The sequence below is a fragment of the Alternaria infectoria genome (assembly GCF_024043175.1).
Source record: "Alternaria infectoria strain BMP 0036 chromosome Unknown scaffold_1, whole genome shotgun sequence".
Classification (NCBI taxonomy): Eukaryota; Fungi; Ascomycota; class Dothideomycetes; order Pleosporales; family Pleosporaceae; genus Alternaria; species Alternaria infectoria.
In genome coordinates this window covers 3,586,078-3,600,003 of record NW_026250690.1, presented here as the reverse complement: position 1 = coordinate 3,600,003, position 13,926 = coordinate 3,586,078, and the positions used below count along the sequence as shown (strand labels likewise).

Genomic DNA, 13,926 nt, shown 5'->3' with positions numbered 1-13,926 from the left:
ACCTTGTTGCAACCCGCAATCATCTTCACCACCTTGCGAAACGATGACTTAGGTTCCCCTGAGCAATACGTTCACTCCACTGGTCTGAATCTTGCCAAACGCCGTTTTCTGCAAGCCAGACAGCTCGGCAAAGAGGACATGTCTTCTCGTCATCCGGGCGCTGTTTCAGGAACTCTTTGAGACAGTCTCGACCGATCATGTGTTCGCAGCCTTGGATTCCCCTGATCTTGACACAAGGATGAGCCGCAGCGTTCTCCATGCAGACTGGACAGTCTATGTTTGTCGTGCTAGTCGTGTTGGCGGCGGTGAGGGGCTCGGTATTCCGTGCGACGAAGTTATTGATACGCTGCTCGCTGCTTTCAGTGGGTTGGTAGTCTGCTGGGAGGGGATGAGGTTCGAATTCGACTGGGAAACCGCCTCGTGTAGGGACTGGAACGTACCCAGATCTACGTGGTGGGGTGGGGTGAGTATGGAAAGGCAGGTCTTCGCCTCGTCCAATATGGATATGAGTGCTACTGGTAGGTCCAAATGGAAAGTTCGCGCCGAAACTGCTTCCAGGTCTATTAGCTCTAGGCTCATGAGCGATGTCGTTTCCAGAGAAGATGGGATGGCTAAAGGCTCCCTCAAATGCACTATCGAATGCGGCACCCATACCGATATGAAGGGCGTCGAACCCCGGAACACCGTCCGCGTCGTTGAAAGGAAATCCTGGACCGAAAGCACCTCGCATACTTTGGCCTTGTGGCCTAGAGCCGAGCATACTGTCCAGTTCCGCCATGGTGTCGGCTAGACCATGCATAGCATCATGGTACCCGTGGGAACTGGAGTGTCCGATGTCAGTTTCGTATTCATCGTCATCGTCATCGTCCTCCTCGATGAACATAGTGTGAGAAGGTTGACGAGAGCGTTGGGGAACATACGCTGTAGCTTGACTGCGAGTTTGATGCGGATGGCCGCCGCCGCCGCCACCACCACCACCACCGAGACGATGTCCTCGTGTGCTGAAATGTTGACCCGCACGATTGCCGGAGCTCGATCTATGATTTCCACGACCGGAATAACTCATTCTCAATAGTATGTGTCGAATTTTTCGTTCTGTGAGGTTCAGTGATTGATTGGTTGTGAGTGAGAGAAGCGCGGAGTGCTGCGGTGAGTGTGCAACATGAAACAGGCGCGACTTAAATAGGCAGAGGTCTGTGCGGCCGAGTGAATGAAAGGTGATTCTCACGTGAGTAGATTCTGGAAGCGTTATGTGTTGACATTGCGCTGGGCCCGGTGAAAGCTGTGGAAGCATACCAGTGTACCGGAAAGACGAAGGTGAACGGATGAGGATGTGAAGACTAGATAAGTGTCTCACAATGAGTTCATAGTATGTTCCTTCTACTTCTTCCCCTTCTTCTTCGCATCGCTCTCTTTGCCTTCTTTTGCGAAGCCACCCAAGACCAATGCCTCTCTAGCCGTAGTGTTGATGATGCGAAAGCGGTCAGGACCTAAGTGTATACCACCATACCATCTTGTGACAACCACCATGACGTTCCAAACATCCATCAACTGCATTAGATGCAGCATGCGCGATCCTGCAGCAGTCTCACCATCATCGTCGCAGTCTTGGTAGCTTGTATCGTTGGGGCCTTTGATCCGCCAGACAGTCATGTTATGAGTTGCGCGAGCAGCCTTCTTGTCTGTCGCTAGGAGATGCGCGACGTACTGTCTAGCCTGTGCTGGTGACGATACAGGTGCTGCGCGGGCTAAAAATACTGATTTCTTCTCGGTGAGGACGGGTGCTACAATCCAAGGTGGCTCCGGTCCAAGGTCGATGGCCGGGTCGGACTGTATAAGAGAAGGTTTGTCTTCTTCTAAGTGATCGTCCTGGTGTTGATCGTGTAGTTGAATATCTCCTTGCTCTTCCGCTTGCTCCAAAGCCTCTCTTGCCTCTTCAAGCAGATCGTAGATACATGCCTCGCCGGGCTGGTAGATCCTTGCCAGCACTTCTCTCACTACATCGACAGCCTGGCTGCCCATACCCTTGGGGACATCCTGTCCCACACTCTGAGTGCCTAGCACGGATGGCGGCGCATCCGGATAGTCTGCCGGAAATTCTATACGCAGCGTTATCGAAGGCAGCGACGGCAGACGTAGACTGTATAGTCGTTGGTCTTCATCTAAGGCTGACAGGGTGCCTTCGTCGAAGATGGCGTTGAGCGAGGTGACCTCATCTTGGATGGCGTCGTTGGCGGACATTTCTGTGATTGCCTTGGCCGATGGCGGGGTGAACGATGCGGAAGGCGCGCTAGCTTAGCGTCGTTCGCGTTCGCAAGCTTGGAAACATCAACACCCTCGCGACACCCATGCCGACCTCCTTCCCCACCACGAACTCATTGCCGCAACCTCACGTCGCCAAACATGGCGCCAAATGATGATGCTAAGCGCAAGTCAGGTCTAACGATTGCGCAGGTGAAGTTCAAGCAGGCAATGAAGGATTCCGATGCCGAAGATCGTTCAGCGCCCATTGCAGTCGAAATTAGCTCTCAGCTCTTCAACCACGTTGATGCCGTTCTTCAGCAGAACTCGCCCATCAATATCCAGGTATCTAACTATAAGACCGCGATCACATGTCACCGGGAGCAGACTAATTCGCCGCTCGTAGAAATGCACAGAATGGATTGTGAAGCACGTAGCTCCCTCCAAGGCTCGGATCACCACCCTCGGCGCGTATCTCATCGCTGTCTCAAAGTCTGTCGTAGTAGATCAGAGCACTCCAGCGCTAGCGAAGAAAGCAGCGCGCAACCGGATGGATCTCTTGTTGATCGTCAACGATGCCCTCCATGCTGACAAGTTCCATCGTCGCGACACGACAAATCAGAGTATTCTTGGCAACGCGTGTCAAGATTTTGTCCCTGACTTGATCGAACTCGCAGCGGCGTGTATCACCGAGAAGGGATCGCAGCTAGAGGTGAAGCTGAAAGCCATTGTCAACTACTGGGCTGTTAACAAGCTCTTGAGCTCAGAGGGTCTGAAAGCTTGTCGACACAAGGCAGACGAGGCCTTGTCCGTAGCACAGGGTCGCAAGCGCAACTACGTCCTTCCCGAATACCACGGCGACCGAAATGCCAGATGGCACGATCTCCCCGCATCGTACATGCTCGAGCCCATAATCAAACACCCGAACCGCCCGATCCACGAATCACAAATCAAGATACGGAAGTTTGACAAGAAGCCTGTCAGTTCGCACGTTCGCAGCCTCCTCGATAACTTCTTCGAAAACATCGACCTAAAGTACCTGCCAACGGGCGATAATCCGACCGGGGAAACAACCAAATATAGGCTTTCGTTGGATCCTATGGGCCAGCTGGTTAAGCAGGACAAGGAGACTGGCGAGACAGCTACAGTGGCAAACGGCTACGGCTGGTCGCCAAAGTTCTGTCAAGACATACAGAAGTTCACCGTCCCGGAGACGATCAAGATCGCGCGAGAGGACATCGAACGCATGGAGGACATGGAGGACCCACCGGTCTTGTCTGTCGCGCGTCGCGTTGGCCACGATAGTCGACCCTCTACCTCCTCGTCGACAGAGTCGGGCCCACCCTATAGGGAACGAAGAAGGGGATACAATCGTAGCCGCAGTCGCAGTCGCAGTCGCCGTAGCCCTGGGGGTTATCAGTATGACGACGCACGCCGTCGATTGTCGCCCGACGGATTCATGGGTCGCCGCAGGGTATCACCACATGGACCTTCGCGCCGAGAGTCTGAGGGCAGAGGTTTCGTCGAGGCGCGACCGTCATCAAGGGCATACGACAGAGAAGGATCTCAGCCTGGATCACAGTGGAGTGGTGCGAACAGGAACACCCAGTCCAGTCCCAACAACCATCAGCACCAGGTCCCGCCCATGCTGCATCAGCCGCCTTTCAACGCGCCACCGTTTCCACCACCGCACATGTCAGGCCAGTTCCAAGGCCAGTTCCCGATGCCAATGCCGCCATTCGGTGTTCCTCCTCCACCCCCACCGCAGTTCCAAGGACGTGGTGGCTTCGTTCCCCCTCCTCCGCCCCCCAACTTCAATGGCATGTGGCAGCCTCCACCTCCCAACATGAACATGCCACCGAACGGTCCGCAACAAGGCAACCAATTTGGCAACCATCACGGAGGCCAGGGTGGAAACCGGGGCGGAAACCAATTTGGAAATCAGGGCGGCAATCAGTATGGTAACAACTTCGGTCCCGGCAACAATGGCCAGTATGGTCAGAGCCGTGGCGGATACCAAGGTGGACGCGGCTATGGAGGTGGGCAGCGCGGTGGCAACAACGGTAACAGGGGAGGCTGGAGGGGTAACGGACGAGGCGGGCGATACTGAGATGAGGTGTGAACGCTTGCGACCAAATGGTGCATGCAGACATGCGTTCAGAATCGATGCGCAAAACTGTAGGATATCCAACACATGCCGGTATTCCTTGGAAGAAGCATGTACATTCTTACGAAAGACTTTAGAGCCCTTCTCTGGGTGACTTGATTATCTTATAGCTTGCCTAATCCACTTGTATAATTGGCCGTACGATTTCACGTCTTGACGCGAGTGACTCTGACATTGGCGTAACTCGTAGCATGCTCCGAATAGCCCACACGAAGATCATATAATGCAAGAGATATCTCTTGTTTAAGCTTATATTAGTAGCATAACTATCTGGGACCCCGTAATCGATATGGCGGCTTAGGGTCAGTGATGCCGCGGCACTGCAGTCGGGGACGCGTCGAGACGCGTCCACCGCGGGCTCGTCATTTGGTTGCGGATAGTCCCGCACCCATCACCGTTCACCACGCGTCAGTCACCACTCACCCGCCCACGGCCCGGCGCACCATTACTCTCACCTCTTTCTACCCACAATGGAGACGATATATTTCGACACATTCTCCAACGGAAGTTGCGCGTAATGGCGCGACCCAAGAGAAAGCGCAACTCATTGAGAACCAACACAAACAAACGTTCACGATACGTCGATTTGAGCCAAAGCGAACCCGGCAGCCAGAGCGACACTTTGTGGGCGGCAGAGAGCATTCTCGACGAACGAGTAGTCCGTGGTGTACGCAAATACTACATCCAATGGCAAGGGATTGACCCCAAGACTGGAAAGACGTGGGAACCGACTTGGGAGCCGGAAGAGAACGCCAACGACTTACTCGTCGCCCACTGGGCGCAGGAGAAGGCGCGCATCTTGGCAGAAGTCCATCAGCAATATCCAGGAAGCGACAACGGACACCCTGAGCAATCACAGGAGGCACAAGCATCGAGGCGCATCCGTAATCCGCGTGTGATTGACAGCAGCCCGGAGCCCAGCACCGCATCCTCTACGCCTTCGACACCTCTCGACAATCGAGCCGACTCGGAGGGACTGCCCAGTGCCGCAGTGTCGGCAGCTCGTGCTTCGCCTCGCATCCAGATCGCTCGACGGGGTTCCAGTCTCCAGAGGAACGACTACGTGCGCTTCTCGCAGACACCATCGTCCCAGCCAGCTCCGACCCCAGAGCCTACCCAGGACACCAATCTCGACAGCTCGCAGCTGTTCGCAGCACGCCCACGACCCCATCTGTCAGACATAGTCCCCGACTCGCAGAGTTCCAGCGGTGAAGGAAGCTTCGTTCCCACGACCCAACGCACCGAGGACGTCAGCCAGCAGAGCACCGAGACGAACGAATCGCATGTGGAGGAAGATCTTGCTGAAGATTCGGTATGACCAGTCTTTCTCATACCCAGACATCAGTGCATTTGCTAACCAGTGTTTGCAGGGCCTACTTGAACTCATTGAAGAAGCAGCACAACACGCGCTCTCGCCTGCACGATCGATACCCGAGACGATACCCGATACCACTGTAGCAGACTCGCAAAGCCAGCGACAGCGACCTGAGGCAGAGTCGCAAGGTGCTCCGAACACACTCGAATTCATACATATTTCCTCACAGGTGGAACACGAGTCGAGCCCAGAACCGGACGATAGTCTGCAGATTCAATATAGCGAAAACGATCAGGGTGTTGCAGAGGACGAGCATCAGAGAGTAGGAGCCAACGAGCTTGGGGCGCCCCAGGCTGATCACGCCGCTTCGCAGACTCACTCAGCACAAAGCGCACGCGAGACTACCCCAAGCAAGGAGACCGGTACACTAGGCGAACACCCTCGTTTGGAAGCAGCGGCTACGGACATTACAAGGAATGCTTCGACAGAGATTGTCGACACAAACGAAGTCCCGACCTCACTCAATAAACCATCTACACTAGTCGAGAACAGCCAATCTCATCTCACCGAAAGGCCCAACGTAGCTAGCGATACACAAGTCTCCGACGTTGGTAACGAGCTGTCGCAACATCAAGCTTTCCAGCAGATCAGCGTTTGCGACAGTCAACCAAGTCTAATTGAGCATTCGGTATTGGAAGACAACGAACAGTTCCCTTTCCAGTCGCAATACCCGTTTCGGCATTCTCAGCCTTCGCAATCCGTATCTTGTATCAAGTCCTCAGAACAGCTCCCACAAGCTTGCGCGACACCGGCCCTCCCAGGACGAGTACTTGCTGGGGTAAGTGTGCCAAGCGAATCCAATCCGGCGCCAGCGCTCGACCCACCTCACCCATCAGTCCAAGCATCCACTGCACCCCATCACCAAGATCACAACGACACGCTAGTGGAACTTCTCGAACCTGAGGCTGCTCACAGCGTCTCACCGTCAGGCCAGCTTCAAGAAGAGCTGTCTCTGCGTGATCAACTGCTGCACGCGTCATCCAGTCCGGAGCGCGTACAGAACGCGCAAGTAGTACCTCTTGAGGCAGATCTGAGCACGCAAGAAGATACAGCTGAGAGCATACGAGATACTATCGAAGAAGAGGTGGCGCATCGGGCTAGCTCTGAGTCTCGTCACGACTCATCGCAGGAATCGCCAGAACGCCCTTCCAGATCGCTGAATCACGAGACCTCGCCGGTTCCGTACCCACCCAGCTACTCGCTGCAAACGCAAGCATCTCGACTTCCATCACGGCCTTGTACGCCTGTTCCTACCTCATCGCTCTCAATCATGGCGGGCGAGGGTACCGGAGACATCATTAGGCGGCAGATGCAAGAAGCCATCGATAAGCGCATAGCAGAGTCTCGCCGTACTCCCAGAAGGCGTCCCAGGTCTTCGATGACGCCCTCAGTAGTGGAAAATGCGCCCGCAGCTACGCCTACGCCAGTGAGCAGGCTACGTGAGACGCAAGAGCCGGCAGAAGGCACTCGATCGCCTTCCGCTGTGCCAGACCGCTCCCCTCTTGCGCAAGCGCCGACGTCGCTCCGGAATATCGCCTATGCTCCCAGCAACGTGCAGCCAGAAGCTCCCGCACTAGATAAGGTCATGGCTTCGCCACCAAGGAATCATCCAGAGCCTACTATCGCTGAAGCAATAAAGCCATCAGAGCCTATCGTACCGGTACCAAGATCTCCCACATCTGACGAGATGGAGGTCAGCGACGCAGACGATGAAGATAGTGAGAGCCTCTTCAATGATGATCTGCAGCTAGTAGACCAGGAGTTCATCGTGCCTTTGTATATCTCGGGTCGACAAAGAGATACATACGCCCAGTACATCACCGCGAAGAGGGATCTGTTAGAGCCGTTCCTGAAAGATCGTCACAGTCTCAACTCAGTCGAGGAGGTCAAAAACGTCCTATCCCAGCTACGCGCTATCGAGACGCACATGGACTTGGTATTCGCTGAGGCTGAATCGAACGCTTTAGATGGTGAGGCTTCGGCAACGCAAGCAGAGCACGCAGCTAGATTTGGCTTGGAAAACTCCACCAAATTTAGATTTCTGTCAGCGCTGTTCAATGATTTGCGGCATTGCGAGCCGCAGAAACACGTTGTATTGGTCACAGAGAGCGACAACGAGACACTCTTCCGCATCCTTGAGACGTTCTGTAAGACAACGTACATCAACTACACTATGCCTGGTAAAGATCGGAAGGCAAACCTGAAAGAGGTGGTAGGTAACTTGTTGGTCACCATCATCCCAAGCGATGCATCGCCCATCATACATGTTCCCGACCTGATCATCTGTCTCGACGGTGTGCAAGACGCAGCACAAATTCGCAAAAAGAATTGGGCCAAATCACCTAATTGCGATGTGGTACCTGTGCTTCATCTAGTCATTCCGAGGACTGTCGGCCATATTGAACGGTACATAACGTCCAGCCTGGATCCCATCGATCACATGCATACTATCCTAGCAAGCCTGGCGCATGTTCATCCTGATGTTGGAAAAGCCATCGATGAACGCACACCACGAGACGTCGAGTGCGCTGAGTTAGTCTCCTACTGGATCAAGAACAGGATGGAAGGTGCTGATTGGCCGCTGTCTTCCATTGGTAGTGTCAAGGACGTTATAGAGTATCAGACGCAACAGACGCAACAGACCTCAACGGACGCCCCTATACCTGAACGTAGCAAACGCCCTCTGGATGATGAAGAGCTCGACCCTGCAAAGCGTATGCGGTTCACTCCCCAACCGCAGACACTGCCTGCTTCTGTGGTGGATGAGGAGCACGAGGTCACCCACATTAGCGATTCCATGCCTGGCACTGCAGCTTACGATTCTGATCTGCGAACACAGCTAGCCCATGCGAAAGAAGGGCTTCGGGAAGAGCGAGAAGCTCGTAGAGCAGGTCAAAGAGACTTTGGTGAGCACAAGGATATGTGGGATAGGCAACAAACAGTGCATGAGGATCTGGCAAGCGAGCATCGCCGTGTAAAGAGAAGACTACAAGACGCCGAGGACAAAGTCGAGACGTTGACCAGGAACAACGCTACTCTCACCGAACGCCTCACGACGCGTACAACAGAAATGCGTGAGGTGAAGGAGAAGCTCAAGGAACAGCGGGAGACGGCCCTCCTTGGAGACGATGCACGACTTCAAGAGATCGCCAAGCTTCGCAACCAGCTCGACGAAGCGAACGAAAAGACGGAGCAGGCAGTGAAGAAGGCTGCGGCAGCAGAGCAGACGTTGGATTACATGAGAGAAAGCTTGCAGGATGCCCGGTCCACGGCCTCTACCGCCACCGCCCGCGTTGAAGAACTCGAGGCCCAGCACATCACACTTTCCAAGGCGGCTTCAGGTGACGCCACTAAGCGGAAGAGCATGCATATTGAAAGAGTCTATGATGACCAACAGCAACGTATCAAGAGGTTGGAAATGGAGCTGAGCATTACGAAGCGTACATTAATGACGAAAGACGATGAGATAGCTCGTCTCAAGAGTATGGGAGGTAGGCCTGGTGTAGGCACCAGAGGAACGAGTGCAACACCGCAGCCCAAGACCAGGAGTAGAGCAGCTAGTCCCACTTTCACTGGCGGGCGCCTTGCCAACTTGAGGAACAGCTAAGGAAGCTTGAGAATTCTTGAGGTTGATGGGCTCTGGACTTTGACCCGCTCTTGCTGAATGCGTTCAGACTTGGTGGGCATGTCATCTCGTCGGTGGTGTGGGCGACATGGGCAGTGAGGCCATCTTGGTGACGGCGTATGACGGCTAAGACTACCAGGATACTGTACTTTCTCTCCCGACATGCCTTGCCATGAAAATATCTACATTGCATACAATTCACTATGCGCATGCTCTTGTGTTCATGATCTCGCGCCGATGACACCGGAGCTCATCACCGTTCCGACTAACTTTCAGTCACCAGGTCTGGACCGAGAGAAGGTCACGCGTAGAAGATACTGCCCTCTTCACCGTCTTCGTCTGGCTGACTACAGCGTTGAGCTACGACGTATATGTCCTTTCAGGCCTCTTCCGCTTCTTCATTCGCAATATGCTAGACGATAGAGTGACCTCAACCACGACTCTGACCGACGAGTTCTGAATAAGATACTTTGAAGTTGTCTGCAACATTTACTTTCACAGACTTCGCCGCTCCAGTCACCGGCGAGCGTATCTTCACCACATACACTGTACTATCACGTTTCAACAGCTATCCGACTACAATAACCTACCAGTCCCTCTAGCTACAACTCACCATCTAGCACAGTCACCGGATCCTCACCCACAACCCGAGAAGCCAGACTCCATCTCACTACTACTTCCAAACAACGCCAAACTACACCTACCATGCCAGCTTTCCAAGGTGGCATTTTTGGGGGCTCAAACCCTTTCCGCCCTGGCGGTGGTCGTACAGGTGGCGGTGGAGGCCGACCAAGCCAACCGAACCCATATGATAATTACGACCGCTCACCCCAGATGATGGGTGGCGTGCGCGACCCAGGTCCCATGTACGGCGGCGGAATGGGCGGTCCCATGACAGGCGGCCAGACACACTCCTACTCCACATACCAAGACTCCGACGGCAACAGACATGAAGAAGGTTACGGACCAGGCGGCCCTTTCAGCAACTCCGTTAGGGGAGGAATGGGCATGGGTCAAGGTCCACCACCACAAGGACGTCCACCCCCAGGAAGTCTCCTAGGCGGCCGAAACACCGGACCAGGCGCCTTCTCCTCTTCTTTCTGGAGCGGCTCCAACCCCTTCCGCAGTAATGGAGCCAACGGCGCACCCAATGGGCGCAGCGGACCCAACACCGGTCCCCGCGACCCTTCCTTCAGAATGGAAGTCGAACCAGCACCGATGCCTCATTCCAACGGTCTCACAAGCGAAACCTCCGAACTCATCGCCGACTTCCTGGCAGAGCAAACACAGCCCTTAGGCGGACCCATCGCGCCTCCCAACGCCGAGTGTCCGATTTGTCTGGAGCCGCCCAGCGCGTCGCATTTATGTGTTCAGATCAAGAATATACCCGGGTGCAATCATCTTATTGGGAGGGAGTGTCTGAAAGAGATGTTGGTGAATCGGCCGGATGATGCGAAGAAGTGTCCGATTTGTAGGGCGGAGTTTCTGGCCGAGGATGGGATTTGGCAGGATTCTGAGCAGTTTCAGCAGTTGGGACGGGGTGGTCCGACTGGGTATGGGGGTGGACCTCCTCCTGGGTACGGTGGTGGACCACCTCCTAGTTTTGGTCGTGGTGCTCCTCAGATGCCTCCACAGGCGCCCCGTCCAACACCTCAGCCAACACCTCGTCCGACACCTCGTCCAGCACCACCCAGTTATGCCAGCGCAGCTGCTTCACCAGCGCCTCCAGGCCCCCCAAGCTACATGGCAGCCCCTCGTCCACCTCCAGCTCCTCGTGCTGCTCCTGGACCTAGTCCCCACGCCGCTCCTCCAGGTCTTCGCAACGCGATGCGCGGTGGAGCCAGAGTCCACGGCATGGGCGATGTTGGTAGAGGACGGGGTAACGAGCAAGACGACGACGGTGGCATGCAAGGTGGTCCCCCGATGATGAACCAGGACAGGTGGCCACCTGAGCCACGTGAACCCGAGAGCAACTTTGGTGGCCGTGGTCAACAGCTTGGATATATGGACGAACGGCAGCTTTGGTAGAGCGTCGTCTCCATTGTGAACTACTTCAGACGGACAGTTCAGGCAAACTATGGTTTCTGGCTTCCCAAGCCCCCAATAGAGACGCCTAAAACTACTCGCAAAAAAACTTCCAGCTCGAGCGCGAAGCTCAGAAGGCTCTGATGGTTAACGGTAGATACTATGGCGTTGAGCGTCTTGGTTTGCTTTTCTTTTCTTTGTTTTTACTTGTAAGCGCGGACCGAACACATCGGAACGTGTTTAAGGGCTGGTATTGCGGATGAGTTCCACACTATACGCGAGCTTGATATGCAATGGGTGTAGGCCCGATATCTAGAGTCAAAATTCCGGTCAACGCCTCAAGATTGCAGTAGGTGACCCAAGTAAACTCCAAATTCAATTCGTTCATCCAAATCGTGGTACGCAGGGCGGCCGAAATAAGCTTTGCGACATATCCATCACGGTATCTGTCGCAATATTCGCGCAATTCGTGAAACCACACTAGACGATATTCCATATCGATTTTGTTGGTTGTGGGTGGGTGTATCAGGTACAACTGCGTCCGACCCTGGTGGCATCGGCTCATGCACCCTGCAGGGCGCGCCCTATTGATCGACCGCGAGATAAACTTACATGGTAGCGGTGAGCAGAAAAACATGGCTGTACTTGACGTTTTTCTGGTGTCGCATTTCGTGATTGATCATGCAGTGCGCTGCCCGGTGATTGACGTTGCTTTAGAGTTGACTGGACCGGATCGACAGATCCACAGCGGGAATAATGGTGTTGGTGTTGTTTGAGGAAATGGCGCACCTGCAGCGACATGGACATGTCCAAAAGCGCGTGCTGACAGTATGAGCCTAGCGTTGGGTTGAGGCAATATCGTGCATGGGAGGGTGGCTGTGTGCTTGATAGCGAGGTGCATGCAACCTCGGAAAGCACTTTCCGGATGCTGACATGGTGCAGGAAAGTCTGAAATCCCGTCCACGAAGGACGTTCTGCCAAGTCTTGGGTCAAAATAAACAGGAAGGTGAAGTTGCCGCGGTCACAGCTGTGTGCCTGACGACTGGAGACAAATGACGGCTTTCAGCCGAGCCATCCGATTGAAAGCATCGGCCCCGCAGTACGGTCCCGCTTATGGCGCTGCCCCTCATCGATCGTCGAGGCCTGGTGATGCGGCGCCTGCATAGAACACGTTTGGAACAATGCGGCGTTTTGACATCGTGACGTTTCGGCGGCCTACACCGGTTTTCTCGTACGTAAAATGAGGCTTCTAGACCTCCTTGGTCTGCTGAAATGCCATCATGCCAAACTATGCATATGTTTGCAGCATCGTGGATGACAGAGGGCCATCGCAAGAGTTGCTTTCGACGTCTTATGCTGTGGGCCGGTGTGACGTGGGTCAGACTGCGCATGCAGCAAAATGCATGGCAGAGAATTCGAATGAGTTTCCGCATCCACGGTGGAGAGTCTTGGCTGCGGCTTCTTGCGGTTCAGCCCTCAGAAGCGGACGTTTAGTTGCAGATCCTGGTAGTCTAGAAAAAGGTCTCCCCGTTTCCTTGCATGGCGCCAGACGACGCGGCATGGGTCGTCAAAGAGCACCACGACGTCCCAGGAGACGTGCGCCAGCAACGTGGTTCCCTGGAAAGGTCTGACACCGTACCAACGATATGCAGGTGCAAAGTGAGCTGGCTGGGTCCTGCGCGACAAAGAGAAAAAGACTAGATGTGGCCGGTAAATGGCTCAGTCGTGGCGTAGCTGCTGATGTCTAACCCAACGCACGGGCGTCCCACTATGAGCAAGGGCTACCTGGGCCGTCGTCATCTTGGAGCGCAAAATAGAAGCGAATATTGGCTTTGTGTCATTTGCTCCTCTCTAAAAACTGTATTACTGGCCTTTCCGGTGTGTGGCGACGTGCTCCGCAGCTGGGTTAATGCAGCGTTGTTGGCTAAGTTAGTCAGGTGGTGCCACTCAAATGCAGTTGAATCAAACTATCTGCGTCACGCAACATCCATCCTGTGTGCCGTCGAACAACGCAGTTTAGATACTTGCTATGAGCATCGTGATGTGTGCTATAACAGGTATTGCATGCATAGAGCTCAAAGTAGCCTGGCGCTCAACAAAACATTACACCGCTCGAATGAAAAAACCTGGGGAAGCGCTACGGGAGCGCGATGGTCCAGGGGTAACAGAAAACAAATGGCGCATTCATGGATGGCTAACCGGCATGTATCACGCTTCTGTACTAGGAAACAATCTGCCCCCAATTACGTTGCATTGGTTCGGGCTGATCGAGATGCATGCATCGGTGTCTCTTGTGTGGAACTTATCGTGACGGCGCGATTCGTTCTGTTTCTGATTGTGCGGTGAAGCTTCCGAAGCCCTTGCGATCGTGATTGAATGGTGCCTCGATCCTAGCCCTCAGCCACGTATAAAGACATCATCTGCTGCCCATCTTTCTCTCGAAGCAGCAAACGCATCCACAGCAACTCTACAACCAATCTCGAGTTTCCAATC

The 13,926-nt window shown here is 54.3% G+C and overlaps 3 protein-coding genes across 3 annotated transcripts; 2 read left to right on the top strand and 1 right to left on the bottom strand.

The window, feature by feature from the left end:
- Positions 1–1,380: 1,380 nt before the first annotated feature.
- Positions 1,381–2,241, bottom strand: J4E92_001201 (uncharacterized protein; the record flags this gene model as incomplete). Its single annotated transcript, XM_051492614.1, has 1 exon — positions 1,381–2,241. The coding sequence occupies one exon, from the start codon at positions 2,239–2,241 to the stop codon at positions 1,381–1,383; it is 861 nt and encodes a 286-aa protein (XP_051358126.1).
- Positions 2,242–4,925: 2,684 nt separating this feature from the next.
- Positions 4,926–9,390, top strand: J4E92_001200 (uncharacterized protein; the record flags this gene model as incomplete). Its single annotated transcript, XM_051492613.1, has 2 exons — positions 4,926–5,720; positions 5,779–9,390. The coding sequence occupies 2 exons, from the start codon at positions 4,926–4,928 to the stop codon at positions 9,388–9,390; spliced, it is 4,407 nt and encodes a 1,468-aa protein (XP_051358125.1).
- A 723-nt stretch (positions 9,391–10,113) lies between these two features.
- On the top strand, positions 10,114–11,436 carry J4E92_001199 (uncharacterized protein; the record flags this gene model as incomplete). The annotated part of the gene is made up of 1 exon (XM_051492612.1): positions 10,114–11,436. One exon carries the CDS (start codon positions 10,114–10,116, stop codon positions 11,434–11,436), a length of 1,323 nt encoding a protein of 440 aa, XP_051358124.1.
- Between the last annotated feature and the right edge of the window lie 2,490 nt (positions 11,437–13,926).